Source organism: Aptenodytes patagonicus, chromosome 20 (genome assembly GCF_965638725.1).
Source record: "Aptenodytes patagonicus chromosome 20, bAptPat1.pri.cur, whole genome shotgun sequence".
Taxonomy (NCBI): domain Eukaryota; kingdom Metazoa; phylum Chordata; class Aves; order Sphenisciformes; family Spheniscidae; genus Aptenodytes; species Aptenodytes patagonicus.
This window is the reverse complement of record NC_134968.1, coordinates 1495649-1510602: the sequence shown is the minus strand read 5'-3', so window position 1 is coordinate 1510602 and position 14954 is coordinate 1495649. Positions and strand designations below refer to the sequence as shown.

At 39.6% G+C, this 14954-nt stretch overlaps 1 protein-coding gene across 4 annotated transcripts in view; it reads right to left on the bottom strand.

The window, feature by feature from the left end:
* The window catches only part of IKZF3 (IKAROS family zinc finger 3), a 34808-nt gene that overhangs the window by 14296 nt on the left and 5558 nt on the right, over positions 1–14954 (bottom strand). For 3 of the 4 annotated variants that reach the window (XM_076356781.1, XM_076356783.1, XM_076356784.1), the window contains exons 3-4: positions 13785–13895; positions 482–742 (exon numbers count right to left, since the gene is read on the bottom strand). In XM_076356781.1, the coding sequence (XP_076212896.1) occupies positions 482–742; positions 13785–13895 (372 nt within the window). The remainder of the gene's footprint in view (positions 1–481; positions 743–13784; positions 13896–14954) is intronic. The other variant, XM_076356782.1, reaches the window with a different exon arrangement.

Here is a 14954-nt window from a genome sequence, read left to right as displayed (position 1 = left end):
GCTGTACAGTTTTTCCATGGAAATAAGTGTATTGGAGGAGGCTGATTCCAACAAGCTAGCAATTTTTAGAAGAAAAAAAAAAAAGTCTTATCTTACCACAGGTCGAAACCTAAGGTGCTCATTGGTTTGTTGCCAAAGTTATAGCACAAAGAGAAATACATATACAGACTGGAAACGGCAGCACAAAACCAATCTAACTTGTGTTTTGTGCTTGAAATACTTAAATTACATAGTGCCTTTCATCCAAAATTCTTAAAATGCCTCACAAACATGCTTTTACTAACATTCAATCCTGATAAGAAGAAAGCTGGGTAAAGTGAGGCACAGAAAAGTGAGTAACTTGCGAGAGATCACATGTGGCGTCGAGGACAGAACAAGGAAATCCTGATTTTGGTATCCTTTTTAAAAATAAGTAGTCTAGATTACAAATTATTATCCTTTCAGTATTCAGCTCTTACAAGAATAATATAGGGATATTTACCAGTGTGGCTACGCTTATGAACCATCAAGACATTGAGGCTAATGCAGGCTAATCCACAGATATCACAATTCATTTTTCCACTAGCTGGCCTGATGTTGTCATATGAACCGGAATGTCTTTCCAGTTTAATGCTTTCATATTCATTATATTCTCTGGGATAGGTGTAAGGCATTTCAGATTCTTCTGGGTTTTCCATAGGCTCTGAATTTAAAGCACTCTCCTCTCTTTCACTGTATTCACCTTTCACTTTAACCACATCATCTGCAGGTAAAACAAAGCACAAAAGTGAAAAAATGCTCATCTTAGGCACAATGAAGTATTAGGAAAACAACTCGCCAAAAATTACATAAAATTACATTATCAATCTTTCTAAAAATTTTACTTAAACACACAAAGCGGAAGAAATGCAGTTGAGACACGAATCTTCATGGGTCATGCACACTTAATGATACTCACAGTGAGACAGCCTTTAAAAATATTGACCTGCCTGTTAATTACCTTCGATGGATAATTTCCTTCTACAGATTATAAAAGTATAATACAGTACAAACTTGTGCAATTACAGGGTACTTTCAGGATTCAAAAGAAAATACTTATTCCCACAACTCACAATTAGCCTATAGAAATTAGTGTCTCGGGCTGTTCCTGTGAATTGGAAATACAGAAAGACACAAATTAAAAAGGATACTTATATCTTCCTGTGGAACCTCTGGTGCTTGAAACATGCCTAAGAAATATGTCTGATCCAGTATAAGACTTCCAGTGCTCCCATGGCATAGATTCTCATCAGTTAAGCCTAATCAATAATCCTAATTTTCGCTTGCAAATTGCAATTTTTATCCAAAGTTCTCAAATGTGTGAGGAGCATCCGATAATCTTGATACCTGTATCATAAGGTTACTACGTGAGTAAAACCTGCAGAGGCAGGGTGCAGATTTCCTGATAAATAAATGTATCCCAGAAACGTTAAAAGATTTGTCCATACTGCGAGAATGTGGCAAAGAACCCAAAGACTCATGAAGATCAGCGTCCATGGCCTTGGAGTAGGTTCCTGGACCTGCAGCCGTGTCCAGAGAAAACCAAAGACATTGCCTTAAATGAATGCAATTTCTTGACAAGAGGAAAATGTAACAAGTAGCTAATAATTTACTAACAATAATGCTCCCATGTAAAAATATAAGCAAATTGGTCACACTATATAAACAGCTGATGATTCCCAACTTATGTTGCTGAATTTCCTTTCCACTATTAACTCCAGCATTACCAGCACTTGCATTAAAATCCTTACTAATTGACAGGACGGCTTTTTTCTGCTTAAAGCTGACTTTTCCATCCAGACAAGAGCTAGGCTATGGCTGAAACTTGAGTTATGCCTCAAGCTACCAAGTGAAGAAAAGCACTAAGAGATAAAATAGTTTCCTGTTTGAAAGTATTGTTCTCATGGCCACCTGCTCCTCTCTCAAACTGAGGGTTAGACAGTTAAATATGGCACTTAATCACTTGTCCTTTCTCCAAAGTACAGAACATGGACTGCTGAATATGTATTAGCTCTGGTTCTGAGTAATAAACCACATCAAATGCTGAGAACAAACAATGGGTGACAGCGAAAATGAGGTGGCAACATAAAAGCAGCACTGAAAAATAAAGGTCTGGCAACCAATACTTTAATGAAATAAAAAATTTCAACTATATTTTAGTGATAAAATCACTCGTCTAGCCTAAATGTTTGCACTAAGCCCAGCCAATCTATCTTACTTTGGGTTGAAGTGAGGTGGAGAAACAGGTGGGTGATAATTTCTCCACCCTATGCAAGAATCTACGGTAGCGTGGAAAATGCCAAGATTCCTCTTGGTGCTCTCCCTAGATGATGATACCCACGGAAGGATGGCTTTTTTCCCCATATTGTGTGTTTTTAACCCCCTATCCTAGACGTTTTTAGAGGTTGGTATTGGGACTGACTGCCCTGGGCCCAGAAGAGCTCACGCAGGTTTGGGTTGCTCAGAGGGTCACAGGGAGGTCTAGATCACCTACAAATGGGCCATTCTTCTCTGCACCTTCTTCAGTACTAGCTCTGCTTCACATCCCGGGCATTCCTACTTCCACTGAAACAGGCTTTCTTCTGCAGGTACCTTCTGCTGCCAACTTCATGTCTGAGGGTGCTCCTGCTATCAAGACTCCTTCAAAATTAGTTTATGCATCCATTTCCATCACTCTAAGGAAAAATTATTGCCAGTTGCTGAAAGCAGCTTTCAACAGAACCTCTTTTCCCAAAAAAAGGTAGGTTGGTTGGTTGGTTTTTTCCCCCTCTCAAAAGGAGGCAGTTCCAAAATAATTTGCTACATCCTGCACAGCATGGTAAAAGGAAGTACACATTGCAGCTGCACCTTGTTGGTACTTTCAGAAACAATTTCAATTCCCACTTTCTACTTAACGTCTCACCTTTCGTCTGCATCAAATGCAATTGCTTAGTAGTGGACGACTATTTGTAACCTCCAACTGAGAAGACTTCTCTACCGTTTTCTACTGTTTCTCACCACAAGTTCATGGCTCACAGCTTTTCACTCTTTTACAGAGTTATGCCAGTGTTCATGTAGCGTAGCATGAACGCTGGTTTGAGTTCCCCATGGCAAGCACTTGCTGACTGGCACAAACTGGGCAAGCCATCCTATGGTTCCACTGCGGAAAATAATTACCTCTGCATTTTCCATATTGCACGCTGACTGCTTGCAACACTTGTGTTTTCTTAGAGTAACAGAGAAGGATGCACCTGAGTTCTGATCAAGGCTTTTCCACCACTGCCTCCCCCCAACAAACATCACCGCCACTCCAGCTGTCAGTGATATCCCACCAAAGCTCGAGTGCTCTTCAGTTTGCATGTAGGCATTTGAAGAACCTCAACGGAAAAATTCACCTTCTGATGACTGAGAACAGATAGCAGAAGCCACTAGGGAAGAGGCTTTTTTTTAACCAAATAAATGTTAGAAGGGTTGGAATTTTTCTGTCCTAACACACCCGTTATTGTTTAGAGTCTACTCTGCCTCCTGACAGCAATACAGAAGAAAGCTTCGGTACAAAGCAGTCCGAGGAAAAAACGGCTCGGTACAGGTCAGCCTAAAATTAACCAAGTGGTTGTAGAGGCCTGAAGCAACCGAATTCCTTTTCCGGCCCTTTTGCTCTGCATACTGGCACGCACAGGGAATACTGTAAGATCAAGAGATTGGCAGCTGTGTGGAAAGGTTTGTATCCGTCACTTAAAAATCGTATCAACATATTTTAATGAGATTAGGGAGTTTCCAGGCTGCTCCGCCTTAACCAAGAGGAAGGCGGCTGTAACTTCAAGTAGAAAAGGGAAATTTAACTGAGGAAAAACACAGTTATCCCTAACAACACTAACAAAGTTCCCCCAGTTGAAAAAAAGAAGTGCTATCATCTCTTCTATGCTTAGGAAAGTAAAGAGGTTGTAAGAGGAAAAACACATTCATGGTGTCCAACCCAGGTAACTATTTTTCTTGAGGCAGTTCGTGAAGGTAATACATACTGCAGAACAAAATGTTGTAGATTTTACACAACAAAGTACCAGTGTGATGCGTTAAGGCTGATGCACATGGTTTCATTTCCTGGGGAGATGATTACAAGATGAAAGACATACTCCAGAGTAATATTTTTGTTTCACCTGAAACACTGTAAAAACAATGGGTTCTGGAAAAAATCCAAAATAAAGCTGTGGTGGCAACTTCAGACTGAGTCACCACATGAACAGTGCTTGTGTACGTTCTATAAAATGCATGAATAAAAAAAGAAGTCAACAGCAGCAAACAATTAGGACGAGCTAGCGTGTTACCTTAGCTATTCTCTCTAGGAGGAAGTCTCGGAAGGAAAACCCCCCAATTACTGTATTTAATCCAAGACCTTGGCATCAAACAGAGAAAAGAACGTAAGTTTTGTACTGTCGTTAAGCAAAGTTTGCCTGTAGTGTTATGAAAAGCACAAAGAATAAAAACCAGAAGCTATTAAAGACAACGGCACAAAAGGGTGATGTTGCTCAAGTGTTTTACAAGGAGTGGGGTCATAATCATGAAATCCTCAGCACATGCAAAAAGTCAACTGGATAACAAAGAAACTTAATCATCTTAATGTGGCATTTTAATGATGCTGCTGATTTGCTATGCCAATTCAGAGATAATGAGCCCCTAATGCTACAGATGTTCAGCCAGACTAAAGAAAAAAAAAGAAAAAAGAAAAGCTTTTCTTGTATGCCATTTCCTAACTATCCAATTAAACAAATTGTGAAAGCATATAAATAGTTTACCAGGTTTTGACAGCTGTTAATAGGATTCAGATGCCGAAGAACAAGAAGGGAGTCTATACGTGTGCATATTGAAGGGTTCTTCTGACTACCTGGATTTGACAGGTATTAACCGATGATTCATCACCGTTATCTCCACAAATTGTCCCCAGAAACAGCAGTGTAAAACCAAAACCTAGCGTACACATACTAGAGTTGGTGCCCTCCCAGAGCGCAAGATTCCTTTACCTAAAGCAGCTTGAAACAGAACAGACATGCGTGGTGAAACTGAAAAAGTCAGCGGAGTTTCCAAATTAAAGTCAGAATCCTGCATGTTTATGAAAAACACCTCTACAATGGAATTAACGCCCTGTGGGGGAAGAGATGTCAAGAATTAACACACACCCATATTCCTTAATGAATAGAGTGAGTACATCCCATCAGAATTATAAACTGGGGGGGATCAATGCTATACCTTTTTTCCTTAAATAACAAGAAGAAAACAATTACATGTGACATACATGTATCTATTGAAAATTTGGAGACATACAATAAGTAATGGGGAATTATAAAATGTGAAGTGACACGACAGCACCATGAGGGGTTTTTATTTTTTTTAAATAGAGGCAACACAGAGATAAGGCAACTTTTCTCCATGCCTGTCTTCTACACCACTGCAGATACTAATTCTAGGGAAGGGAAAGGAGTTCAAGCCTTTTTGGCCCAACCTGGCTTTGTTTCTTCCACCGACTCCAGTGCTAAACTCCCTTTTCTAGGACAAGCAGCGATGCTTTTAGGAGATCATTGTTTGCCAACAAAGGAGGAAGCAATCACCTAGGAGCAGTATCAGCTTTCAGCTAGACAGCAGTGGCAACAGCAGTAACGAAGACGTAGTGGCAATAAACGCGTACGCCCTCGTACAGCACGTACGCCGCTGGACTCGTCCCACTCAGGCGTCCCCACAGCTGAGCTGCCCTTTTTGTGTCACTACAGGCCAAAGCAGACTCTTCTGCGCTAAAAATCCCAAGTACTGCATTCAGTACTTCCCTTCTACAACGCACTGGGAATCCATAGATTTCACTTCCTTGACTTACTAAAAATTATTACTGGGACCTATTGGCTTTTGATTTTATTTTATCTTTGTGCCTTCCAGTATTTTCTTAGTACTGTTGTTCAGTATCCATTTTTGTAGAAAAAACAAGCATCTATTTTGCTTAGATACTCCATAAAGCATACTTGAGTGGTAATTCCTAAATGAACCAGTGCGGTATGCACCTGGTGGAAATTTCACTTCTAAAAATAGGAGAGAAACTTTCATAATTCCCCTTTGTGGAGTGCATGGTCTATGGTAATGAGTTTCCTTGTTTTTATTGTGACTTGAAACAAAAATAGAAACAAATCAAATTGAAATGCAGCACTGAGAATTGGAAAGGAAAAAAAAAAAACAACCCACAAACCAGGCACCATTTTCCAAGCACTCGGATGTGTATTTTCTACTTCATTAATACCAGTGTCTTTCTATCATTAAAACACAATATAATTTATCTAGTTGTACAATTAATTACAACCAAAAAAAAAAAAAATCAGACCCCACACATCATCTCCAAGCCCATGTGAGCCAGGAAACTTGAATTACGCAACTGGTTCTTAAAGCACCTTATTCAAATACAAGGATTTTTCTTATAAAGATGTATATTCCTATGTAAACCTATAATTTCATACCCGATATTTCCCATCTATTACCAATTTCTGCCTCCAGTGGGTTTTTTAGGACTTTCATTCAAAAGGTTTCCAAAATATGTTAAAAGTTACACTAACAGAAATAGTGATAAAGGAAAAACGTTATCCAAAACCGAGTGCTACCAAAGCTGGAGTTAAACAGGACAACTGCCCAGCAACGCCAGGCAGCACTAGGCCATGGTTTAGGGAAGGAAATGAAAAATAATGCATTTAACTGACACTACAAACAGCATTTGGGGAAGCAGAATGTTATTACCTGAGACAATATGACTGGGGGCTGGAAAACCATGGTTAGTACTATGCTAAAACTACCACAGGATTTTATTTTTATTTTTTTAATTAAAAGCAGTGCCAATAGCTTGCCGTTTTTCCCCAACTGCCTCTACCCCTAGTGCTGCACAGGAGCACAGAGGATCAGAGGGAACGCCATCCCACGTCCCCGGGCCTACAGTGCCCAGATTTTCCAAAGCCTGTCCCTGATGAATTTTGTTTTGACACCTGTTAACATTATCCTTTCAAATCTTGATATCTTTAAAGTCTCCCTCTTAAAAAAAAAAAAAAACAAACACAGAAAAAGATGAAACTGTACGAGTTCTTCCCTTCTCTTACAGTTAAGATAACATCACTCATAGAAAACATTTCTAAAATTACAATTCCTAAAGTCCAGAAAGCCAGATACAATCACAACCGTTAAATCAGACTTCAATTAGACAGTTAATCAGAGAACATCTGGACCTAACAGTCAGACTGAAAAAGGCCACATGTTAAATTCAGATAATAGCCTTCATTAGTTATATCAAGGGACCTATTACTAATACGACCACTCAGGCATGATCGTCTCTGGTCAACTGCTTTTTCAAATGAACTTCAAACCCGAGAAGTTGAAAGTGCAGTTTCATTTAGCCTTTTTTAATTCATCTCCCAAAAGTCTTTCTTACAATGCAATATACTCTTGTGTTTCATACTAGAAAACCATAATATGAAGAGAAAATATAATATAGTTTGAAGAACAGGGAAATATGTGATAACTATCAATGGCATTTTAACACCTATAAACTGAAGACAGGAGCTTGGTTAAGATGTTGCTCAAAATCCTTGAACACCATAATCTTCATAAAACTAAGTATATTGATTTGATTTGACTATAAGCATTTTCCCAGTAGTAAATAATCTAGATTCTGAGACTTGAATTTTAGATTACAAGTACATTCTCTCCAAACTGAGGTTTTTATAATTAAATATTTGTCTTTTACTTTCAGCCTGGCCTTCTATAGAAGCGTATGCATCCACTCTGTGTTCCCCTAGTAACGTTCAGACCTGTACCCCAAATCCAATCCTATCTGGCAGAGGGGAAGGCTTCTCAGAATTACTCTTTTCGGACAACTGGCCTGTTCAACAGACGGCCCAGGAGTACCTGCATCTCCCAAAACCACTCCCGGAGGTGGTGCTCCTGCATCAGGAGAAACAGTCGGTGTGTTTGGCACACTCGGCAGGTGAGGTGCAGCAACAGACTGTTCAACAAGAATATATGGAATTGAGCTCTGAATTAAATAAAGTTCGTAACAGCTCCTGCAGAGCAGCAGAAGGAACAAAAACAGGAAGAAGAACGAGCGCTGGAATGCAGTGTGATGGGAGACGGTGTTGAGAATACAGCAAAGCTAGCCTGAGGTACCAGAAGTAAAATACGGTGTCAAGCAGATGATGCAAACTTTGCATAATTCAATTAAAAGTCAGCCGGCAACAAGACACAACCCCACTGGAAACCGAGCTTCATCAATTCCAATGCTCATGGAACTATTTGCTGCATTTTAGCAAAGTTTTGACTCTTGCGGATTTATTTCTGCTTTCCGATACCTTTCCAGCAGCACAAACAGTAGTAAACCTGCCCCTTAATCTCACACATTTTGTGCCAAATGAACAGCCTAGTTTGGGGGCAAAACATGAGTCATCTTAATTAACTGATTTCCTTTCCACCAACCCATATTTCTAAAAATGGATTCTTTTTCTACAATGACATGTGATTTGAGTTCCTAGGGCCGTTTTCTTCATCTTCACTTATTTCCTGCTGGGGGGGGGGGACGGGACGGGGGGGACCCACAACTCATCTACCCTGGACTAGATTTTATTTCGATGCCAAGGGAATAAGTATTTCTCTCACTGTTAATTTCAAGGAATTATTTTGTATGAATCCAAGATACACATTGTAGAACAAGTGAAGAAAAATGCAGTTTAAAGAGTTACGGAAAGGAATCCATCATCTATTGAATAACGCTGTGCATCCATTCTCCTTCCAGACCTTGTCCTGTCTGATAGCTTACACCGACAGTCAGGATATCTCAAAAGCAATTGCTGTTTTCTGCTAACTATAATGGGTTAATCAGACTAAGAAATAGCTGCGCTTTTCTGATTATTTCAGAATATCCGAGTTTCTGCATCAGCCCTGGGTGCTCTGGGCTACCCATTGTGCAGGATAGTCCAAGCTGATGTCAATCATTTACAGGCTGTGGTGACACAACTGTGTTGATGTCACTGAACGTGCTTGGCAGCATTCCTGCTGCTGATAGTACAGTACTGCAGAGATAAAACAAAGTCAAGAGGATCTTTTGTTGATAACACTCAGATGCGACTTTCAGTTCATGCATAGCCACCAAAGCAGAGAGACCTGACACAGTTAAGCAGTGCAGACTCCTTGCCTCGTTTTAACACTTACAGAAATCCCCTGTTAAGTGAACTTCTGCAGCACAGTACTGCTGATGTTGTGAGATAACCCCTGAGTCCCATGAGCGGTAGGGCTCGATCTGGGCTTGGGAGATGTAATATTCTGATAAAAAACAGCACTTCCTTTTCAAGCAGATAAGTGCGTGTGCTAGCAGCACCACTGGAACCTCAGTACGCGCCTAAGTGAGGGTTTGTCATCCTCTCCTGTCTCACTCCAGCCTTTTAACCGCCCCCTTTCACACACCTAAATGCAGCAGCAATTAGCATCCATAAACCACAAATGTGGCTTCTATTTCTTTTTATTTCACAACCATGAAAGCTGGCTAACATTCATAACACCCAAAAAGTTGTCTGCCTCAACAGATGAGGGAATTAAGACATAATTAAACGCTTGTGCTTGACTGTGACTCCCATAGGAAAGAACGTGGCTCTTTTTATTTGATTTTTAAGTTAAGGACGCTTCGACTTTGGCCACCAAAGGTAACAGTGTTGGGGGCGCATAAAGGAACAAGGGAAATTAAGTGTTTCCTCCCCTATCTGTCTCATTGCTTGTCTCTTTTCAGATTAGATACAGGAAGCACCATGGGAACGGTGTATTTTTATGGTTGCAGGCAAGCATACACCATGTGCACCACAGCATGCAGCTTCCATTCCCTTGAGGCAAAAAAAGGTTTTTTCTTTTTTTTTTTTTTCTCTTGTTCTCCATCAAGCTTTTAACTAACATATTACTACAGCCTTCTGCCCGATTCTTTGCCCTACAGTTAGCAATCATCACAGCTGAAGCCCTTTTAAAAGGGGTGTATAATAGGACAGGTTGAATTGTTTTCATTGAATGGCATCTCACCTTCGTCAGTTCTGACACAGATGTAACGAACAACACATCAGCCACTGTGTTCGCATGTGCTTGGAGAAGTACAAATGTGGAATGGTTTGCTGAAGAAGTGGATTTTCTTATACCAAAAGAGCACCAGTTGTGATGACATTTCAGCCCTGTACACTAGTTTATTTAGTGCCTATATGAACCTTCTGTAGCCTTTTGAAAGGATCACAGTACCACTTTCTGCAGACCTAACATAAAAGGCTCCAACAAACTAGAGTTAGACAACATCTAGATTTGACCAGCCTCCAGCTTCCGCTCAAAGTCTCAGAATAAGTCCCCACGATGTATTGAGTGTCACCCGTTAATAATGCAAGAGTCACAAAAAATGTATAGTCCAAGAAACTGGAACACTACTACTTACTATGAATGCTTGACAACACATGGAAAAACCAGACATAATTGTACTGAAGAAAAACATGTTATAGACATATTAAGGCAGTGGAAAGCAGGCTATCAAATGCTTGATCTCATGCTATGAGTCAGTGGCCTCATGCTCTTATGATGGCCTTCAGCAGATGGAACAAACCCCGTGGGCATGGATCATGCAGGGGTTCGGGGGGGGGAAAAAAAAAAAAAAAAAAAAAAGAGTTTTCTGCAATGCAGGCTATCATCAACGATGAATTATGAAGATGCTGAAGTGGAATTGCTCACTCACAAAAGGGGTGGATCACGAATATCACGATTAACATTTATGAGAACCACACAAACGTTTTTCATTATTTCTCTTTAAACTTGATATGTAACGAGGGTATCAGTGATCACACCTGGAAAAGTGCCAAATAGAGCTTTTTTTTTCCCCTCCTTTAAACAGACAGACTTTTCAGGTGTAGGCAGGACATAATCCATTTCCCAAGAGCCATCACCAATACTGATGATGTATCTATTCTGTGATTCTGGAGAATACTATATATTCATTTTTACCAGGGTTAGCGATCCCCGAACGATAATACTCCCACCAGGGCAGCACTGTCAGAATGTGGTTTCACTTATCTAGAAGTAAGACAGATAGTTACTGACCCACAAGGACTGCTCAGCGTCTAACATAGCTGCTACTGTTATACAGTAGGCATGACGTGAAAGCTGAGATTATTTGTGAATTTTAGTATCCAACAGCAACTGAAGTGGAGCTGGGCTTTAGGAAGAAATTTAAATACACCTACTGATACTCGCATAGCCTCCAGTACTAGCGCAGCGTGCTTAAATATTTAAGCTTTATTGTGCTTCCGGTATCAGAATGATTGTAGAGAACTGTATGTGAAGCAATGAAGTAAACACAATATATATTTTATTTTGTGCCATTTAATACTAAGATACTGTAGCTATCTTTTTCGTGCATTTAAAACAGCTTTCTCCTAGCAATCATGTCTTTATTCCTACTGTGAGAATCAAAGAATAGAGCACTGTGGTACTGAGTAGGTTCGTACTCACTTTATAATGAGCGAACGCTCTAATGGTAAGGGAGTCTATCAGAGTGAAATCATGTTTTATTGATATTTATAGCATTACCTTTGAGATGTAAGTTTTCAGTATTTGCATTCCAGAACAAGTTGTAAAGAGACTTTAAGAGATCGGCAGCAATATAAAAAAAATGAATCGTGTATTAGAGCAGTATCAATATAAACATTCTCTCACAAGTGTTTAAGTTGTACCTGACTTAAATGCATGGAAGAGAGCCTGAGGAATGGTACTGAAGCTGAAGGGCATGGGATAGTCAAGGAACTGAAAAAAGACTTGCTAGATGCCATGACACTGCACCTGCAAGTGGTATAGACAGGGCTTCTGGAATGGGAAGGTGGGGAGAAGCTAGAGCAGTTCCCCTTGGACGGTCAGTACTGAGGGGGTTGTGAAAGAAACCCTGACCTGGCTTCCTGTATCCACAGCTTAGCGACTAGGAGGAGCAGCGAAGGGCAGGGACACTGGGAAAGCAGAGGTAAAAGAAGTGAGCCTGTGCAAGTGGAAATGGCATAAGGGATGGACAAATAGCTGGAATATGGCTGTGAATATCTCATGTGCTGTGGGATCTGAAAGAGAGATCAGATGCCTTGGATGTAGAAAAGGCTCAAGCCTTCCATGTTCTGTGGACAAAAAAATCAAACTTCTCTTTTTAGGGTAAGCAGAGCAGAACTCACCTGCCCAAGCTAGATTCTACACCACAGACATCGATACTAAGCTACTCTCCACTGACTATAAATGGAGTCCTGCTAAGAAGCAGCTACTCTGGGGACAGGAGGCATTTCATCCTAAGTCAGACACCCGAATTTGGTCAGAAAACCTGCGTGCTCTCTCTCCATCGACTGTCAAGAAAGGCCAGACACCAGTACAGTTCTAGGTATCTACAGCACTGGTGCCTAAGTGAGATTAATTTCACCCTCCTCATGGCCTCTTTCGCTAGTGCGGCACTCCCTTGAGTGTTTTATGTTGTTTTGTACTTTGTTAATAAATAGATACAAGTTTAATCTTTAATAATGCAAAAGTTTAACCTCTGAACATTTCGTTTTAGTGCAAAATAAAGTCATGACATTTATGTTACAGGGAACAACCAAGGCTACTTGGGCAACCAAAACAGAGACAATTCTTTAGTGATTTACCTGATGCATGTGATACATAAATGCTACCTCAAAACTACTAACCAAAGCCACAGACATAATTTGTCTTGACACTGCTGTACTGCCGTGGACATGCAGTACTTGAAAGGCAACGTGAAACTGGTAAAACAATGTATGTCTTTTCCCCAGTATATGTATACCACATCCTCTACCAGGCAGCATTTTTCACTGTTTGTGGTTGAGAACTGGCATAAATGAACACGCTCAGCTCACTGGCAGGAATGTTTATTAATGCTGTGATTTCAGTTTATGAGCTTCTACATCAAGGAAGAAATTCAAAGTCTCTTGCTCTACATGTGTGCCATATACAAATCCCGAACTCTGGGGGCCTGTAAGATTGCTGAGTCCAGGAGCTGCTTCTTCTATCTATTAAGTGAAGAGGGCCTACTAGTTTTTGAAGATACACAGAAATATGCATTTATGTCGGACCTCTTAAATAAAAAATAGTACATATTGGTTTAGAATTTTATTCCTACCTGTGTCTTCTTTCAGAGTTGTATAGGAAGGGTTTACTGTTCAAATTAAACAATAAACATGGTAAACTGACCAACCTTCTGTTCACCCACACAGTTTAAAGTACAGGATTACTGCTACAGTTTTAAACTTTACAGGGCTGAGTTGTCCTACGAATTTGAGAAAACTTGTCCCTTCTTTAAAAAAAAAACAAACAATTTGCCAAGTTATTTTTCAGATATCAGAGCAGCTTAACAACATCAATAAAAAGTGCAGTCCTAACACGCATTTGTCATATGCAAACTACTTCAAGAATTTGTACGCTGCAACACACATTAAGAGAGCTCACCATATGCACATGCTTTTTTATCTTACTATCCATATTTCATAGGTCCTGGAAAAGTGACCTTTCTAAAATGCATGTGAGGTTCCCTGATGGAAAACAGTTGCTCCTCCTTTAGAAATGCTCTGAACTAATTGTATTGTTGTTCCTTTTACAGACGTGCAGGAAAACCAGAGCCATGATCCAAAGTAAACTTTCTAGTTACTCTCATAGCATAATCAGATGAATAAAAAGACAAAATACAACTATTATTTTTCAGAATTCAATCTTTACTTTACCTCCCGCTTCTTCATTAGACTGATTGTGTTCCTTCATATCTTCCGCATTCTCCATACGTTCCATTTCCTGGGCTTTGTTCAGATTACAGTCTGTCAAGACCTCCTGTCCTTCTGAAAAAAAAAATCCCAATTAACTATTTACGCTCCAAGAATATTTCCAGGTGATTACCTCAAAGTATCTGCAAACTCCCAATACTGCTCACAATGCCCACAATGTCCTTCCTATAGATGCAGTAGTTGCAGTTTGGTTGAATGGATTTGCTTCCCAAAGTCACGCACAAACTCTCACACAGAGTACACACCTTTAACTAAGTCTGAAGCTTTTGCTCAGATTTAACTATTCTGGAGGTTGTTCTAAATCACAACAAAACAGGAATGAAATCCAGCATATGTAACTCTATATATCATATGTATTCTGACAACTGCTGCTAGCAGGTAAGCAAGCAAGCTCTTCAGGGCATGGAAAAGGAATCACAGGTCTACTTCGTTCATTTGGGCAAAGTATTAATCATTCTGGCCCCAGGCCAGGAAACTGCTCAAGCACGTTTAATCGGAAGCCTCTTGAACCCAGTTGCATTTCTCCGCTTATTTCACAGGTCTTTTTAAACACCAACATTATCAGAAAGTTTTCTGCTGATCATTGTGGCAGCAGGACATCCCAGAAATGCAAGCCTCTCTTCTCTGAAATAAAGCCAAATTTTTAACTATAGTGAAACTTATTTCGGTGAAGTTTTTCAAATAAAGCCTCTTTCATAAAATCCATAATAAAGACTAACTCAATATTATGCCTGTAATTATAATTATTCTTATATATTATATATAATTATTATTTCTGTACATTTCAATCAGTGTTTTGTTTAAAAAACTGACAGTTTTATCTTTCAACAATCCTGTGAATTTTTAAAGTTCACAACAACATTGTGAAATTGCTGTTAAAATTGTTTAACTTATTTAACAGTTGGATAGTAAAAAACCCCAATCCTTCGCAAGCTAAATATTACATTGGATCTGGAAAAAAGTTTTTTTAATTAACAAGGAAGTAAAACACTTGTCCAATTCACACAAGAGGTTTGTTTTCATGTTTTCAGAAATGCAGTCAACCAAAAGAATCAGATTATTCTTGCTTCCCTAATGAAAACTTCCAGCTTTCTTCTGAAAACATTTCCTTTC